The sequence below is a fragment of the Sporothrix schenckii genome (genome assembly GCF_000961545.1).
Source record: "Sporothrix schenckii 1099-18 chromosome Unknown Cont38, whole genome shotgun sequence".
Lineage (NCBI taxonomy): Eukaryota > Fungi > Ascomycota > Sordariomycetes > Ophiostomatales > Ophiostomataceae > Sporothrix > Sporothrix schenckii.
Window position 1 is genome coordinate 746382 of NW_015971139.1, and position 13215 is coordinate 759596.

Below are 13215 nucleotides of genomic sequence, written 5' to 3' on the forward strand. Positions count from 1 at the left end.
GCTGGAAACAGAAAACAAAAGAAAACAAAAAGGAAGCACAGGACATCTTCACTTTGTTGTGGTCGACAACATCTTGTACCAGAATAGCTTACATAATTTCACTACAACTTCTGATTGGTCCACACTCGTGAAAATCTATCGCGTACAGGCAAACAGGACAATGTACGAGGCATTCTGCAGGAATGGATGGCAAACCTCTCAGGACCACATCTCTGGAGCCCGGTACGTGACAGCTTGTGGTGATGGGGAGGTGGTGCGCCCAACACAAGCCGTTGTGATCCAAATATTTGCGGGCCCAGCCACCAAGGAACTCCATCGCCTCTCTACATTCAGACCGTTCTCTTTGTCGACACTTGTTTGTTTGGCCTGTATGTTGTTTCCGTGCATCACCATGTTCCTATTCACCTCATTGACAGATTTAGCTCTACAATGGATGAGATGTTGTCCGTCGATTCGGGGGGCGAAGACGCCCTCTACAGGATACAGCGATCCGATGGGAGAGTGGTCTACGTCACCGTCATGCGATGCAAACACAAAAATGAATCAATGAACTGCTGGACTGCAAACAAGACAAAATGATCATGACACATTGAATTCGCCCTGGGTGAGCGAGTACGATGAGGTAGAGAGATCGAGGGGCCCAACTTTTCTGGCTGCGTCCGGGCTGCTCACGCTCTCTCCAATACTCAAATCGTCAAGAGTGGACCGGCTTTCGATATGATGAACGGCGCCTTCGGCTCGTCCAGCGGATAGTCGATGGCGCTTTGGTCATTCATCAGAACATGGAAGTCGGCCATATTTCGGATTCCGTCGCTCAGATGCATCTTGGCGCCCGCCTTGACAAGACGTTGCACAATGGCCGCGTCGCCCCTCTCGACGGCAAACAGCAGAGCCGTGTGGCCGTACGTCCCGACCGAGTTGGCATCGGCGCCCGCCTGCAGAAGCACGTCTGCAATGCCCGGGTGCCCGGCCGCGGCGGCATACATCAACGCCGACTCGCCCTGCCAGTCGGTCGCATGGACGTCCGCGCCTGCGTTTAGGAGCAGTCGCACAATGGCCTCGAAGCCGTTCTGGCTGGCGATGGCCATCGGCGTTCTGCCGAACAAGTCCTTTGCATTGATGTGCATGCGGCCGCCCGCATGAGCGAGCAACTGCTCCACCGTCTTGTCGAATCCATGGTTCGACGCCCAGTGCAGGGCCGAGCGCTGATACATCTTGTCGGTGGCATTGGCATCGATGCCGGGACGTGCCAAGAGAGCGCCCACGACGTTGTCTAGGCCGCAAAAGGCCGCGACCACAAGGATGCGGCGCGCATCAAAAACGACATAGTTGTGTCCGTAGGCGGAGTAGATGTCCAGCCACGTCACCGTGCCGTCGGCGCTCGGGCCGCACAAACTCAGCAAGGACAGCACGTCTTCGTCGTTGCCCGGACCATTGGACTGGCGAAAGTGGCTCGGCCAGTTGCAGGCAGAATACTCTAAAAAGACGTGCTTGTCCTTGTACTTGTAATAGTCGGACAGCGAGAGCATCTCGGTGTCGCTCGTCGCGCCCTTGAACGTCGTAAAATGCAGGTGCCAGATGGCTATTTTGGCCAGGACGTAGTGCGACTCGCCCGGCTCGAGCGACGCTTTCCACCGCGGCAAGCCGCTGGACGGTGGGACGGGCCTGGGGCGCGTGGTGGCTCCGCCTTGGCCGACAAGGAACGTCTTGGCGGTCTGGTGGAGGAGATACACCCGAGCGTCGACGACGGTCACAAACAGCCCGCAGAGGTTCCGAATGTACCTAGGAAACCTGTCGGGGCGCACCATCTTGACGTCGCCGTAGGACGTGTCTCCCTTTTTCAGGGCGAGCGCAAAGTTGAGCTCGTCGAGGGTCAGTGGGCGCACGGCCGCGACGATAATGTGCAGCAAGCGTCGCGCCTTGTCCACGTCTTTGGGCTTGATCCTGGCGAGAATCTTCTCGTAGGCGTCGTCGACGTCCTTGGGGAGATCGCTCATGGCCATGTCCAGGTCCATGTCTTCGTCGAATTCCCGCTGAATCAAGTCCAGCGTGAGGTAGACCCAGAGATAGGTGCGGTGGGGAATCTGCAGCACCTTGTCGTGGAGCGTCCTTGTTTCGGCCGCGCTGAGATTGTGCTCGCGGGCGATGGAATCCAACTTGGCGCGAATGTATATGCCAATCTCGTTCTGGATCTTGGCCACTTCGTCGGGGCCCTCGCCACTCAAACGCATAAACGATACGTTCAGCTTGCTGTCGTAGCGAAACTCCTGCTCGATGTTTCGGTACGGTCGGCTGGTGACCAAGAACTTGAGGACAACGTTGCTGTTGCGCGCCACCGGTCCGGCATAGAAGTCGCCCAGGGCCTTGGCAAGCGTCCTCTGGTCAGTGAGGTTGCATTCGTCGAATGCATCCAAGACACACAACACATGCAGCGGTGGGTGTGTGGTGGGGGCGTTGTCGGCCGGGTTCCGTTCCTGTTCCCGTTGGCCGCTGGGCGCTTGCAACAGCGTCGTGATCAAGATGTCCCACAAGTCGTGAAAGGACTGCCGGTCGTACCCACCGCCCGTCTCGAAGCGGTCTAGAATCTTATCGGTGAACAGGTCGTTCCGCTCCGTCAGCAGCTGATGAATGATGCAGCTGACGGCCTCTTTTGCCGACCTCTGGTCCTCAAAGTCGTCCTTGAAAAAGAAGTAGCAGACGGTAGCAGATGCATTGGGAATCAGCGCGCCGCGGACGTCCCGCTTCCGCACGACGTCGCCGTTGGCATTGCGCTGTTGCGTCAGCTCGTGGTCCACGAGATGCCTCGCCAGCACCGACTTTCCAGCACCCGGATCGGCCGACACCCACAGCATCGTGGATGCCGATGCGTCGTTCCATTGCCGAAAGCTCTCGTGCTCGACAAACCACTCCAGTGTCCCTGGAACGCGACAGGGATTTCGATCCTTTCGTTCCTTGTACGGCGTGGTGTGGAGCGTTTTGAGAATCTCGAGTCTTTTCATGTTTGCGTGGTCGTCTGCATGGGGTGCGCCTACACCAAAAAAGTGTGAGCTGAGAACTCGACTGGATTCATGTATTTATATTATATAGATAGCCCCTGCGAATCCTAATCGTCCTTACCGAAATACATCCTCTCTGCATTGTACATGCGTCCCGCCCCCGTATTGTTGTTCTGCTGTCCACCCTGGTTGTTGTATTGGTAGCCAGTTCCGCCGCTGGCAATGTGTTGCGTCCCGCCGAGCGACTCCCCGTCGGGAACGGACGGCTCCACGTCGGCCAGCTGCGTGATGGCGCGGTGCAACTGGGATCGGAATACTCCGTCGTCAAAGGCAATGGGTCGCATCAACAAGTCCAAGTCCTCCAGCATGCCCTTCATCAGCGTCTCCACCTTCTGTCCCGTGCGCAGCGGCAGCGCCAGGGTGTGCCACTTTTTAAGCAGCGTGTCCCACGTCTTGTCGTCCGACTTGGTCTCATAGGCGGCCAGCTTCAAAAAGACATCGTTGAGTGTGGCGGCCTTCTTTTGGCAGCGGTCCAAAATCGGCTGAGCGCTCTCCCTCAGGTCGTCGTCGATGGAATGTTCGAAAAAGCCATGGGCCTTGACCAAAGCGACATGGACAATGGGAAGGCTCTCTTGGACGGCGTTGAACGCCTTGGGAAGTCCTTGAATTTTTGTGATTGTGTTGTAGGTTGCATTGATGCTCTGAATGATCGCAATGGTGGATGCAATGGCTGAGAGGGGATCCATGGTGTTGGAATCTCAAAGTGGGTGATGGTGTTCGTTCTTTCGTCCTCCTTACTATTCCCAACGTACCGTCGTGAGGGCCAGTACTCTTGAAGGAACGTTAAATGAGAGGTCGTAAGTGAAACAAGAAATATTGCTGTAAATAAGAGAACAGCTCGCAAGTGGTATAAGAAGGGCAATGTGACTGAAATAAAGCAAGAAACAAGCAACAGCGAAACTGGTATGGTCGCTGTAAAACATGGAGCAAGAATGTCGGGAATGGAGGAGTAGGGGATCAAATACGGGAGATTCCGTCCTCACATACTTGAGACTTTGTCGTTGCCTCCGTCCCCTGTCACCTGGGATGACCTATTATTGCCTTCTCCGTGCACAATACCAAACCTTGCCGGGCATACGGCCCTCCCGAGCAGATTGCGTGTGCTTCGCCTCAACAATACAGCGGAACTGGATAAGGGAAAGGAGGGGGGGAGAGAGAAGGTGTACCGCGCTCAACGTTGTTGTTTGATGTTCTCCAACGACGGGCATCCCTCCTCAAAGGCAACATGGCAGTGCTCGCATGTTGAAAATCCGGGTGCATGCGGGCTGTAATTTTTGATACATTCTGGTGGCTGATGGAGGGGGCGACCGCAAATCAAAGCCACGGAATAACCGCTCACCAATGGCACATCACCGTTGGGGGCCGTGACGAGATGCAGCAAAGTAGCAATTTGTGCCCTCTTGCTGACTCCGACCGGCCTCGTGCCGTTGCGCAGCCATGATGCGTTAATTTATGAACACTAACGAAGAGCCTGACAAAGGCGGTCCCCTACACAGGAAAATGAAAATGAAAAGGAAAAGGAAAAGGAGGGCAGTGCCCGCTGCATTGACTGTGGATATTGGCGATTTGCTTCTTTTGACAGGGGCTGATGTGAATGCCGTCAATCACGAAGGACACCGTTACACATAGCTGGATCGTGTAATCCCTTCGCTGGCGTTAACACTCTTTCGTAGGTATGAATTGGAATGCTGTGACCAATAGTGGCAAGTCTGCTAGTACGCCTATTAGGACTCACAGAAATCATATCTTCCTAAATTCCTACAGATACGGTCATAAAATGCTGCATCGTCGCTTTCTCAAATCTTAACTTCAAGTGCCTATTTGCAGCGTCGAATTATTATGTCGACAGATCGACCTCCCTTCACATCGACCGGGCGTCCTCCTATAATCTCGATACATGTACTCCCCCGAGCAGAGTCAGCAACGTTTCACGAGTCTTCATACTTCTCGCGCAATGGTCCGGGGGCCGAGTTGCCAGCCCCGGCTGACGTTCGTGCGCGGGGCGCGGTGCAAGACCCACAGTGGTATCACCGTACCTTCGCCCCGCGACCCGTCCGTTTCGAAGAGCTCGGTCTTATTGTGAAACTTGGGAGCGCACCCCACGTAACCGTCGCTGAGGGCCTGTGTCTCTGGGCGCTTCAGCGCATCTTACCTGGGGTGCCTGTCCCGGAAGTATACGGCTGGACACACGACAACGGGCAAGTGTTTATCTACATGGCGTTGGTCCCGCAGAGCGTGAACCTCGAGCAGCGGTGGGACACGCTCAACCGAGCTGCACGACTCAAGATTTGCGAGCAACTGCGCTTGCTGATCTTGGAGCTCCGCACGTTGCGGCATGCGCCGGGAGAGTTCTTCCTGGGCCACATCAACCGTAAGCCTCTCGGTGATATCGTATTCACCAGCGAAAACTGTCCGCCGGCAGGACCCTTTGCGTCTGTGGCAGAATTTCACGACTGGATGTCGACAACAATCAAGACGCCCCTGCGGCATCACTTTCCGGGCAAGGAGGTTTCTGAGATTCCGGATGCTTATCGGGAAGCTATGTCGGACGACTGGGACGTCGTCTTTACACAGGCTGATCTGCACCCAAGCAACATCATGGTGTCGGACGAGTCGAACGAGTCGTCTTGCAAAATCACTGCCATTATAGATTGGCGGCAGTCGGGCTGGTATCCGGACTACTGGGAATTCTGCAAGGCGGCATATACGGCCGATGTCTACGGTGAATGGCTGGATGTCTATATACCGCTATTTCTAGATGAACCAAGCTGCGTGGACACGTAGGACTCTATTGCTAGGACATTTGGATACTAAAGATGGGTTATAGAAACACAAAATATATAATGCATTGCTAATACGAAGACGAAATGATTTGAAGATATAAAAATACGTTTGGCCAACAGGACCAACACGATAAAGGCGACCCTAGCGATCCCCGTGAGGTAGCTCGTCCGCAGGCGCAAAGTACAGGAGACGGGGGGGAAAGGGGGTTGTCCACTTGTGATGTATTCATTTGTGATGTATTTTGAGGCTTGTCGTGCCGTCTCTGCAACATCATCATTGGTTGTGATGGCGGCCCAATCAATGCGAACGATGTACAATTGGACGGCGCCGAGTTCGGCCCACTACTACAGGGCCGAGCCGAACAAAGCACACGCCACTGCGATTGCGAGCTGGGTGCGAGCGAAGCTGCAAGGTCGGTGCAAGGTCGGCGGAAGGTGTCGTCATTCGCTCGCCATTCCAAACCCACCGCACGTCTGCGACGAATCGCGTATTGATAAAAGCAGCTTGCCGGTCCTCCCCCAGCTGCTTGTACCTCTTTGCTCATGGCATATTCCATTTTGATCCATCTCTTACTACGTGCTTTGGTATCACCAGTCAAACGAAAGATATAGGGCAATTCTTCGTAGTACTAGCAGACATGGCGCCTTCGCCTTTCCCGTCCGTCAAATTGAACGATGGTCATGAAATTCCTCTTGTGCGTGCTCCCTCGTTGTCCGTGTTTGTGGTCGCGCGAGCTAATCAAACGCACCCAGGTTGGATTCGGCGTCGGTACGAAGCTCTCGGGGCGCGACAACGAGAGCGAGGCGATTATTCGCTACGCAAAGACTGCCATTGAGGCTGGATTCTACCACCTAGATGGCGCTGAAGGTAAACGACGCGAAAAAGAAAAGAAAAGAAAGAAACAGAAAAGAGACTGATGGCCCGCGCACAGCATACCAGAACGAGGAAGAGCTCGGGGCAGCCATCCGCGCCAGCGGCGTGCCGCGCGACGCCCTCTTCGTCACGACCAAGACGCTCGTTCACGACGACGAGCCCCTCGCGGTGACGCTGGACCGCTCGCTGGCCAAGCTCGGCCTGGACTACGTCGACCTCTACCTAATCCACAACCCGCGGTTCGCCCGGACGCCCGCGGACCATCAGACACGCTGGGCCGAGCTGGAGGCCGCGCAGGCCGCCGGCAAGGTCCGGTCCATTGGCGTCAGCAACTACCTGCAGGAGCACCTCGAGGCCCTGCTGGCCACGGCCAAGGTCGTGCCCGCCGTCAACCAGATCGAGCACCACCCGTACTTCCAGCGGCCCGACCTCGTGGCCTTTAGCCGCCAGCACGGCATCACCGTGACGGCGTACGGCCCGCTGGTGCCGCTGACCAAGGGCGCGCCGGGTCCGCTCGACGCCGTCTACCCGGCGCTGGCCGCCAAGTACGGCGTCACCACGACGGAGATTGCGCTGCGCTGGACCATCCAGCAGGGCCTCGTGCCCATCACGACGAGCACCAACGCCGACCGGCTGAAGAGCATCGCGGCGACGGTGCCGGGCCTTGTGCTCAGCGACGAAGACGTGGCCGAGATCACAACAGTGGGCAAAAAGAAGGAGTTTCGCGGCTATGGCAACCGGCGTGTAGCGGATGTTCCTGCGAAGGCGTAAGGCGGGTTGATCCTTCTGCGCCACACGATCCAAGCACCTGTCTCCGTAAGCCGAATTTGATATGGAAAATGGAAAAGCAAAAGCTACAGGTTCAATTTGCCACGTGACTAGTTGCTATCCTAGCACAAATCAAAATGATAAACTGCACATGTATCCACCCACTGGTCGTGATCCGGCCATGACTTTTACAAAGCAAATTGGTATCAATTTATCGTCTCCTGCAAGGCTATCCAGTGTCCTCCAGCTCCAGTATCCTACTCATTCTCGTAACCAATGTATGTCCCATGTCCTAGACCAAGAACCCTAACCCTACTCCGTCTTCCCCTTGCCCTTCTCGCCGGCCGCCTCCTCGTCCGCCGCCGCCTCGTCCAGACTCTCGTGGCTCGCGTCCATCCGGAAGCTAAAGTCCACCACCCCCACCAGCCCGCTCACCGCCTGGATCATGCCCTCCAGGTCGTCGCACACCAGCGTGCTGCACACCTGCAGCACCGCAAACTCCGTGTAGCCGTGCTCGTCCAAGTTGCGCGCGTCCAGCACGCGGCCCAGGTGCGCCGCCGCGCCCGTCGTCATCCGCGTCAGCTCCGGCATCCCCGTCACCGTGCTGACGGCATTGTCCGTCACCTCGCGCCACAGCGCCGGCCGGTCGCGGCTGCTGGCCGCCGTGCTGCGCCGGTGCCGGCGGGGCAGTTCCGTCTCGACGGCCTCGTCTTCCGTCTGCCGCTCGTACATGCCGCCGCCGCCACTGTCGACAGCCGCCGAGCTGCCTGCCTCGGGCCGCCAGCTCTGCTTGCCCCAGACGCTGTTCCGTCGCCGCACAGGCGGCTGCTTGCCGCTGCCGGGCGCGCCCCCACTCGCCGAGGTACCCGTCGCCGTCGCGCGGCTCGCCGAGCTGGCCCTCCTCTGGGGCCCGTCGCTTCCGCCACCTCCGCCGCTCGCCGGCGTCGATTTCTTCAGCATCAGCAGGCGCCGCGTCAGCTCGTACGGCCGCGGCAGCGGAATGTACGGCGGCAGCGACTGGCCCGACAGCAGCGCGTTGGACAGCAGCGCCAGCGTCGACAGGATGGTGTAGTGCGTCGGGCCGATGCACCGGATCAGCTCCGACAGCGCCGTGAGCCATGCATCGTCGACGAGCCCGGGCACGTGCCGCGGCCGCCAGGTGACCGTGTACGAGATGAGCGTCAGGTAGTTGAGGATGCGGCCGGACCGCAGGATGATGTCTTCGTAGGCGGCGCGCGGGAAGGCGCCGCCAATCGACGGCTCCCATTTCTGCCACGACGAGTGCTGCTGCAGCGACGGCAGCAGCAGCATGAGCTTGCTGAACAGCTTCTGGCGGACCTTGAGCAGCCGGTGCGCCGGCGTGCCGGGCACGTCCGGGTTGCCGCCCGTCTCGTGCATCGTCGACTTGAGCGTCTCGTTGATGACGCTAAAGTAGTTGGCCAGCAGGTAGAGCGTCGCGCTCAGGTCTCGCCGCAGCCACGCCCGGTCCGTCGTCGGCTTCGGGAAGATGGTCCAGAAAAAGGCCACGAGGCTGCCGCCCGCCACTGTGCCCAGCCGGTACGGCGCCAGCTCGTACACCGGGTAGAACCGCTGGCCCGTCGACTCCGCCTTGGCCAGCCCAATCTTGCGCACCTGCAGCTCGTACCCGATGATCAGCACCTGCGTGACGATGGTGATCATGCTGGCCGCGATGAAGCGCGGGTACTTTAAAAAGAAGTAGTACTCGCAGAAAATAAACAGCCACAGAAACACAATGATGCCCGGCGTGCGCTGGTCGACAATGTACCAGATGACAAACGAAAACACCATCGCCAGCGCGCTGCCGCCCACGCGGCAGAAGAAGCCAAAGATGGACTGGCCCGACGTCTGCGACATGCCAATCGCAATGATGATCATGGCCCACACCAGCCGCTGCTCCTGGAAGAAGTGCTGCGACACCCGCAGGTAGCACACAATCGCCACGGTCATCGTCGCGCACGCCACGCGCAGCCCAAACGCCGACTCCGCCGACCCCAGGAACCGCGACACCAGCCGCAGGCCGTTGCCAAAGTGCTGCCACGCGTTGGCCGGCGGCAGGTGCTCCGGGTCCTTTTTTGTGTTGAAGCCGTCGCCCATGAAGACGACGTTGAAGTTCGGCTTGAGCACGTCCTCCGACGTCTCCTCGCTCGCCGTGTCCTTGTCGTTGAACACGCTGATCGCCCACTTGCGGATGCGCCGCAGCGTCGGGAACAGGAACCGCGTCTTGTCCATGGTGCCGTCGGCCACCTTCTTGTCGGCGTAGTCCACAAAGTCCTGCACCGCCTCGCCCGTCGCAATCATCAGCTGCTCCATGTACAGCAGGACGTACAGCTGCGACTGGCGCTGCTCCTGCGCAACAAACACGGGGTCGATGCCGCCGGACCCGTCCTTGGCGAGCGGCGGCACCGTGCCGTCCATGAGGCCGCGCTCCTTGGCCCAGATGCGCAGGATCTCGCTGCGCATCTTGTAAAAGTTTTTGATCTTGTGGCTGATAACGTCGGCAAACCCCTCGTCGCCGGGCTTGACCACGCCCGCAGAGGCGGCTTCGACGTCGACCTCAGCGTCGGCAGCAGGAGGAGGGGTCGGAGCTGGCACAGGCGCAGGCGCAGGTTCAGGCGCAGGTGCAGGTGCAGAAATGGGAGCCTCGGGGGCCGCATTGTCCTTGGGACTGTCGCTGCCTTTGACGCTTGATTCGTTGGAACCAGAGGGCGATACAGCCGCATCGCCACCCTTGTCCCCATTGGCCTTGACTGCTGCCTTGCGTGCTTTCTCGGCCTTCCGCCGCTTGCACGCTTCCCTGTCCGCGGCCTTTTGCTCCTTGGTCTTGGGCAGCAGGCCCAGTTGGAGTCCCGCATGCTCCAGTCCCTCGTCAATGGCCTCCGCCAGCAGGGCAAAGGGCTCGTGCAGCTGCTTCATGACCTCGTTCCAGACGCGCCGCTCCTTCGCCTTGGCCAGCGCGTCGTCCGACTGCATGTCCTCGTCTGCGGCGTTCCACCCGCGGTGCTCGGCGGTGCGCCGAAAGATGTCCATAATCGTGCTCATGCCGGTGACGGGGATGAAGATGCTGCGCATCAGCTTGACAATCTCGCCCAGGTCGTGCGCCGTCAGCTTGCCAAAGGCGGCGTCCCGCTTGGCGAAGCGCACCTCCAGCTGCATCTTGCCCGCGAGCTCGCGCATGGCCGTGATGGTAGCGCGCAGCGCCTGGGCGGCCTGTTCCTCCTTTGTCAGGGGCGGCGGCACGTGGGCGGGCTTGGTCGCGTGGTGCAGCCACTTGCGGCGCAGTTTCTCTTGCTTCTGCTCGTTCTCCTTGGCCGGGCCCAGTTCGCCCACGGCGGTCTCGACGGTGACGAGCGCATACATGTCCTCGCGCTCGAGGCCGCGCAGGTAGGCGCCCTGCAGGACCACGGCCTTGCGCAGCAGCCCAATCGCACCGGCGGTCTGGGCCATCAAGATCTTGCGGCTCGAGATGGGGAAGACGAAGAGGGACACGCCGGCCGACAGCGCCATGGCCGTCAACATGGCCGTGTAAATCTGTTTCACGAGGGCCAAGGCCCGCGTCATGTTGATGATCAGCGGGCCCGTGGTGCAGCAGACGTTGATCAGAATCGAAAAGACAATGGACGGCAGGTTCATGGAGGGCAGCTTGGCGCGGATCATGTTGATGAGCCAGATGGCAAAGACGAGCCAGATGGCGCAGACGGCCGACTGGCTCGAGTTGTAGGGCGGCCGACCGGTGGCCTGGTAGGCGGCGAGTTCTTCGGGCGTCAAGGGGCCCGAGGTGCGGGCGCGGGCCTGGATGCCCGAGTAAAGGGCGAGAAGGGCCAGGGCGGCGCCGAGGCTGACGGCCAGGAGGTTCAGCGTCAGGGTCTGGAGAAACTTGCCACGCGGCATGACGGCGACGGTCATGACGCTGACAATGGGCACAAGATAGCCAAGGGTGCTGAAGGTGTCGGCGAAGGCGGTGGACTGGAACATGGCGATGCCGATAAGCGGGGGCAGAGAGCCTCTGTCGGGAGTCAGTAGCTGTCCATAGCAAAGAAGCATATCAACAAGGGGAAACCCACTTGAACATCAGCACCAGCGTCGTCGTATCGAGGCCCAGTCGTTCCAAAATGGACTTTTTCGGCGGCGCCATGGCCGCCTCCTCTTCTTCTGTATTGGGTGCCAGCTCGTCCGGCACGGTCGCGGCCGTAGCAGCCGTAGCAGCCGTAGCAGCCGTAGCAGCCGTAGCTGCCGAGCCTGCCGTGGCTGTCGTGGCTGTCGTGGGCATGCGCTTCACCGTGTTCGGGGCAGCATCTTCGGTGTTGGCGGAGCTAGCATCGCCGCCAGCACGGCCACTGGGTCCTGTGCCGGTACGTGTCCGGGCACCAGACGCTGTAGCCAGCGGCTCGTAGACCGGCTCGCGATTGCCATGGCCGCCGGCATTGCTATTGTCGGAACTGTCGGAACTGTCGGAACTGCTGCTGCTAGCAACGCTGTTGCGCAGGCTGTTGTTTCGACTCGTCTCGTTGGCGGCCTCTTCAATCACCATGTCGGCGCGCAGGCCGAGCGGCTTTCCCCTCGCAGCCATGGCGGCCGGCCGGTACGTGTTGGCTGGCTGATTTGTATGTCGATTGCGGTCGTCTCATTCGCGATGCGATGCATTGCTTGGACAGATTCGAAAGTCTGTCAACAAGCAGCAATTGGCTGTCAATTGGCTGTCAATTGACGTAATTGTGCGTCGTACTCTTGCACACAAACAACAGAGGCGATTTCGAGGTCTTTGGGCGTGGAAGTCGACTTGTGGTCCCGAGCGCACCGTGCACGTCGAGCTCAGTCTTGGTGGCAAAGAAGAAAAACAAAAGGAGGGTAACGAGCTCTGCGCCGAAATTGGCGGCGGGGCCTCTAAGAATGCGCCTCGGTGCAGTGTTTCCTCGTGCGGAACGCCGCTCGTGGAAGGAGGGGATGAGCCAGGACCAACGACCAGTAGAGACTACAGCGGGCGATTCTCCAGCGAGTGCCGACAGCCGTTGTTTCCCCACTCTTGTCACTGTAGCCAGTAATACGCGGGCTCCATCTTACCTAGCTTCGCTAACGCGACAGGGGCAGTCCCTGATTTTAGCTCTGCTGCTTTCTGTGTTGGGAAGGTCCCAACACGCACGACATCGATCTACTTGCAGGGCATTCCCATTGCATCCATATCCAAACAAAAGTAAAGTTCCCCAATTCTGGCATGTCACGATTCAACAGCCGGCTGTCAAATGCCATTGAACGTCTTACGTCTTCAATTGGAAGCACGGCAGAGAACCAGCCTGATTGCTACTGGCGGATAACTTATTTTGTCCCGTGTTGCGGTGGCCGATGATGATGCTGCGTAGCGTTGCATTGGAAGGATGTCAGGTCTGGCTCGCATGCCTTGAACCGGGTTTGGTGGTTCACCTGAGTCTTACTCTTAATTTACGTCGTAACTGGTAGTTGTTCTTGACTGCTGTGCAGCGACTGCGGACCTTTGTCCTTTTCTTTTCTGATGTAATCATTCTGAATACGTAGAATCATCCCCTAAAACAGATATCAACTTATGTCTTCAACAATCGAAACAAAAAGTACGAATGAACTGAGGACTTAAGACAGCAACGTAAGCGAAGATGCAGTGTAAAACAAACAGCTCAGCTGGGCAGCTTCTGGCTCAGCTGGGCAGCTTCTGATACAGAGAGCTATTGGGGTCTCCACGCCTTGC

At 58.5% G+C, this 13215-nt stretch overlaps 5 protein-coding genes across 5 annotated transcripts; 2 read left to right on the forward strand and 3 right to left on the reverse strand.

Moving 5' to 3' along the window:
* Window positions 1-686: 686 nt before the first annotated feature.
* Window positions 687-2999, reverse strand: SPSK_05991 (ankyrin repeat-containing protein; the record flags this gene model as incomplete). The annotated part of the gene is made up of 1 exon (XM_016732699.1): window positions 687-2999. The coding sequence occupies one exon, from the start codon at window positions 2997-2999 to the stop codon at window positions 687-689; it is 2313 nt and encodes a 770-aa protein (XP_016591961.1).
* A 104-nt stretch (window positions 3000-3103) lies between these two features.
* On the reverse strand, window positions 3104-3742 carry SPSK_06628 (uncharacterized protein; the record flags this gene model as incomplete). Its single annotated transcript, XM_016733330.1, has 1 exon — window positions 3104-3742. The coding sequence occupies one exon, from the start codon at window positions 3740-3742 to the stop codon at window positions 3104-3106; it is 639 nt and encodes a 212-aa protein (XP_016591962.1).
* Window positions 3743-4895: 1153 nt separating this feature from the next.
* On the forward strand, window positions 4896-5840 carry SPSK_06488 (uncharacterized protein; the record flags this gene model as incomplete). Its single annotated transcript, XM_016733193.1, has 1 exon — window positions 4896-5840. One exon carries the CDS (start codon window positions 4896-4898, stop codon window positions 5838-5840), a length of 945 nt encoding a protein of 314 aa, XP_016591963.1.
* Window positions 5841-6477: 637 nt separating this feature from the next.
* SPSK_06459 (ketoreductase) lies at window positions 6478-7484 on the forward strand (the record flags this gene model as incomplete). Its single annotated transcript, XM_016733165.1, has 3 exons — window positions 6478-6534; window positions 6593-6707; window positions 6772-7484. 3 exons carry the CDS (start codon window positions 6478-6480, stop codon window positions 7482-7484), a joined length of 885 nt encoding a protein of 294 aa, XP_016591964.1.
* A 309-nt stretch (window positions 7485-7793) lies between these two features.
* SPSK_05832 (MFS transporter) lies at window positions 7794-12069 on the reverse strand (the record flags this gene model as incomplete). Its single annotated transcript, XM_016732542.1, has 2 exons — window positions 7794-11505; window positions 11564-12069. The coding sequence occupies 2 exons, from the start codon at window positions 12067-12069 to the stop codon at window positions 7794-7796; spliced, it is 4218 nt and encodes a 1405-aa protein (XP_016591965.1).
* Between the last annotated feature and the right edge of the window lie 1146 nt (window positions 12070-13215).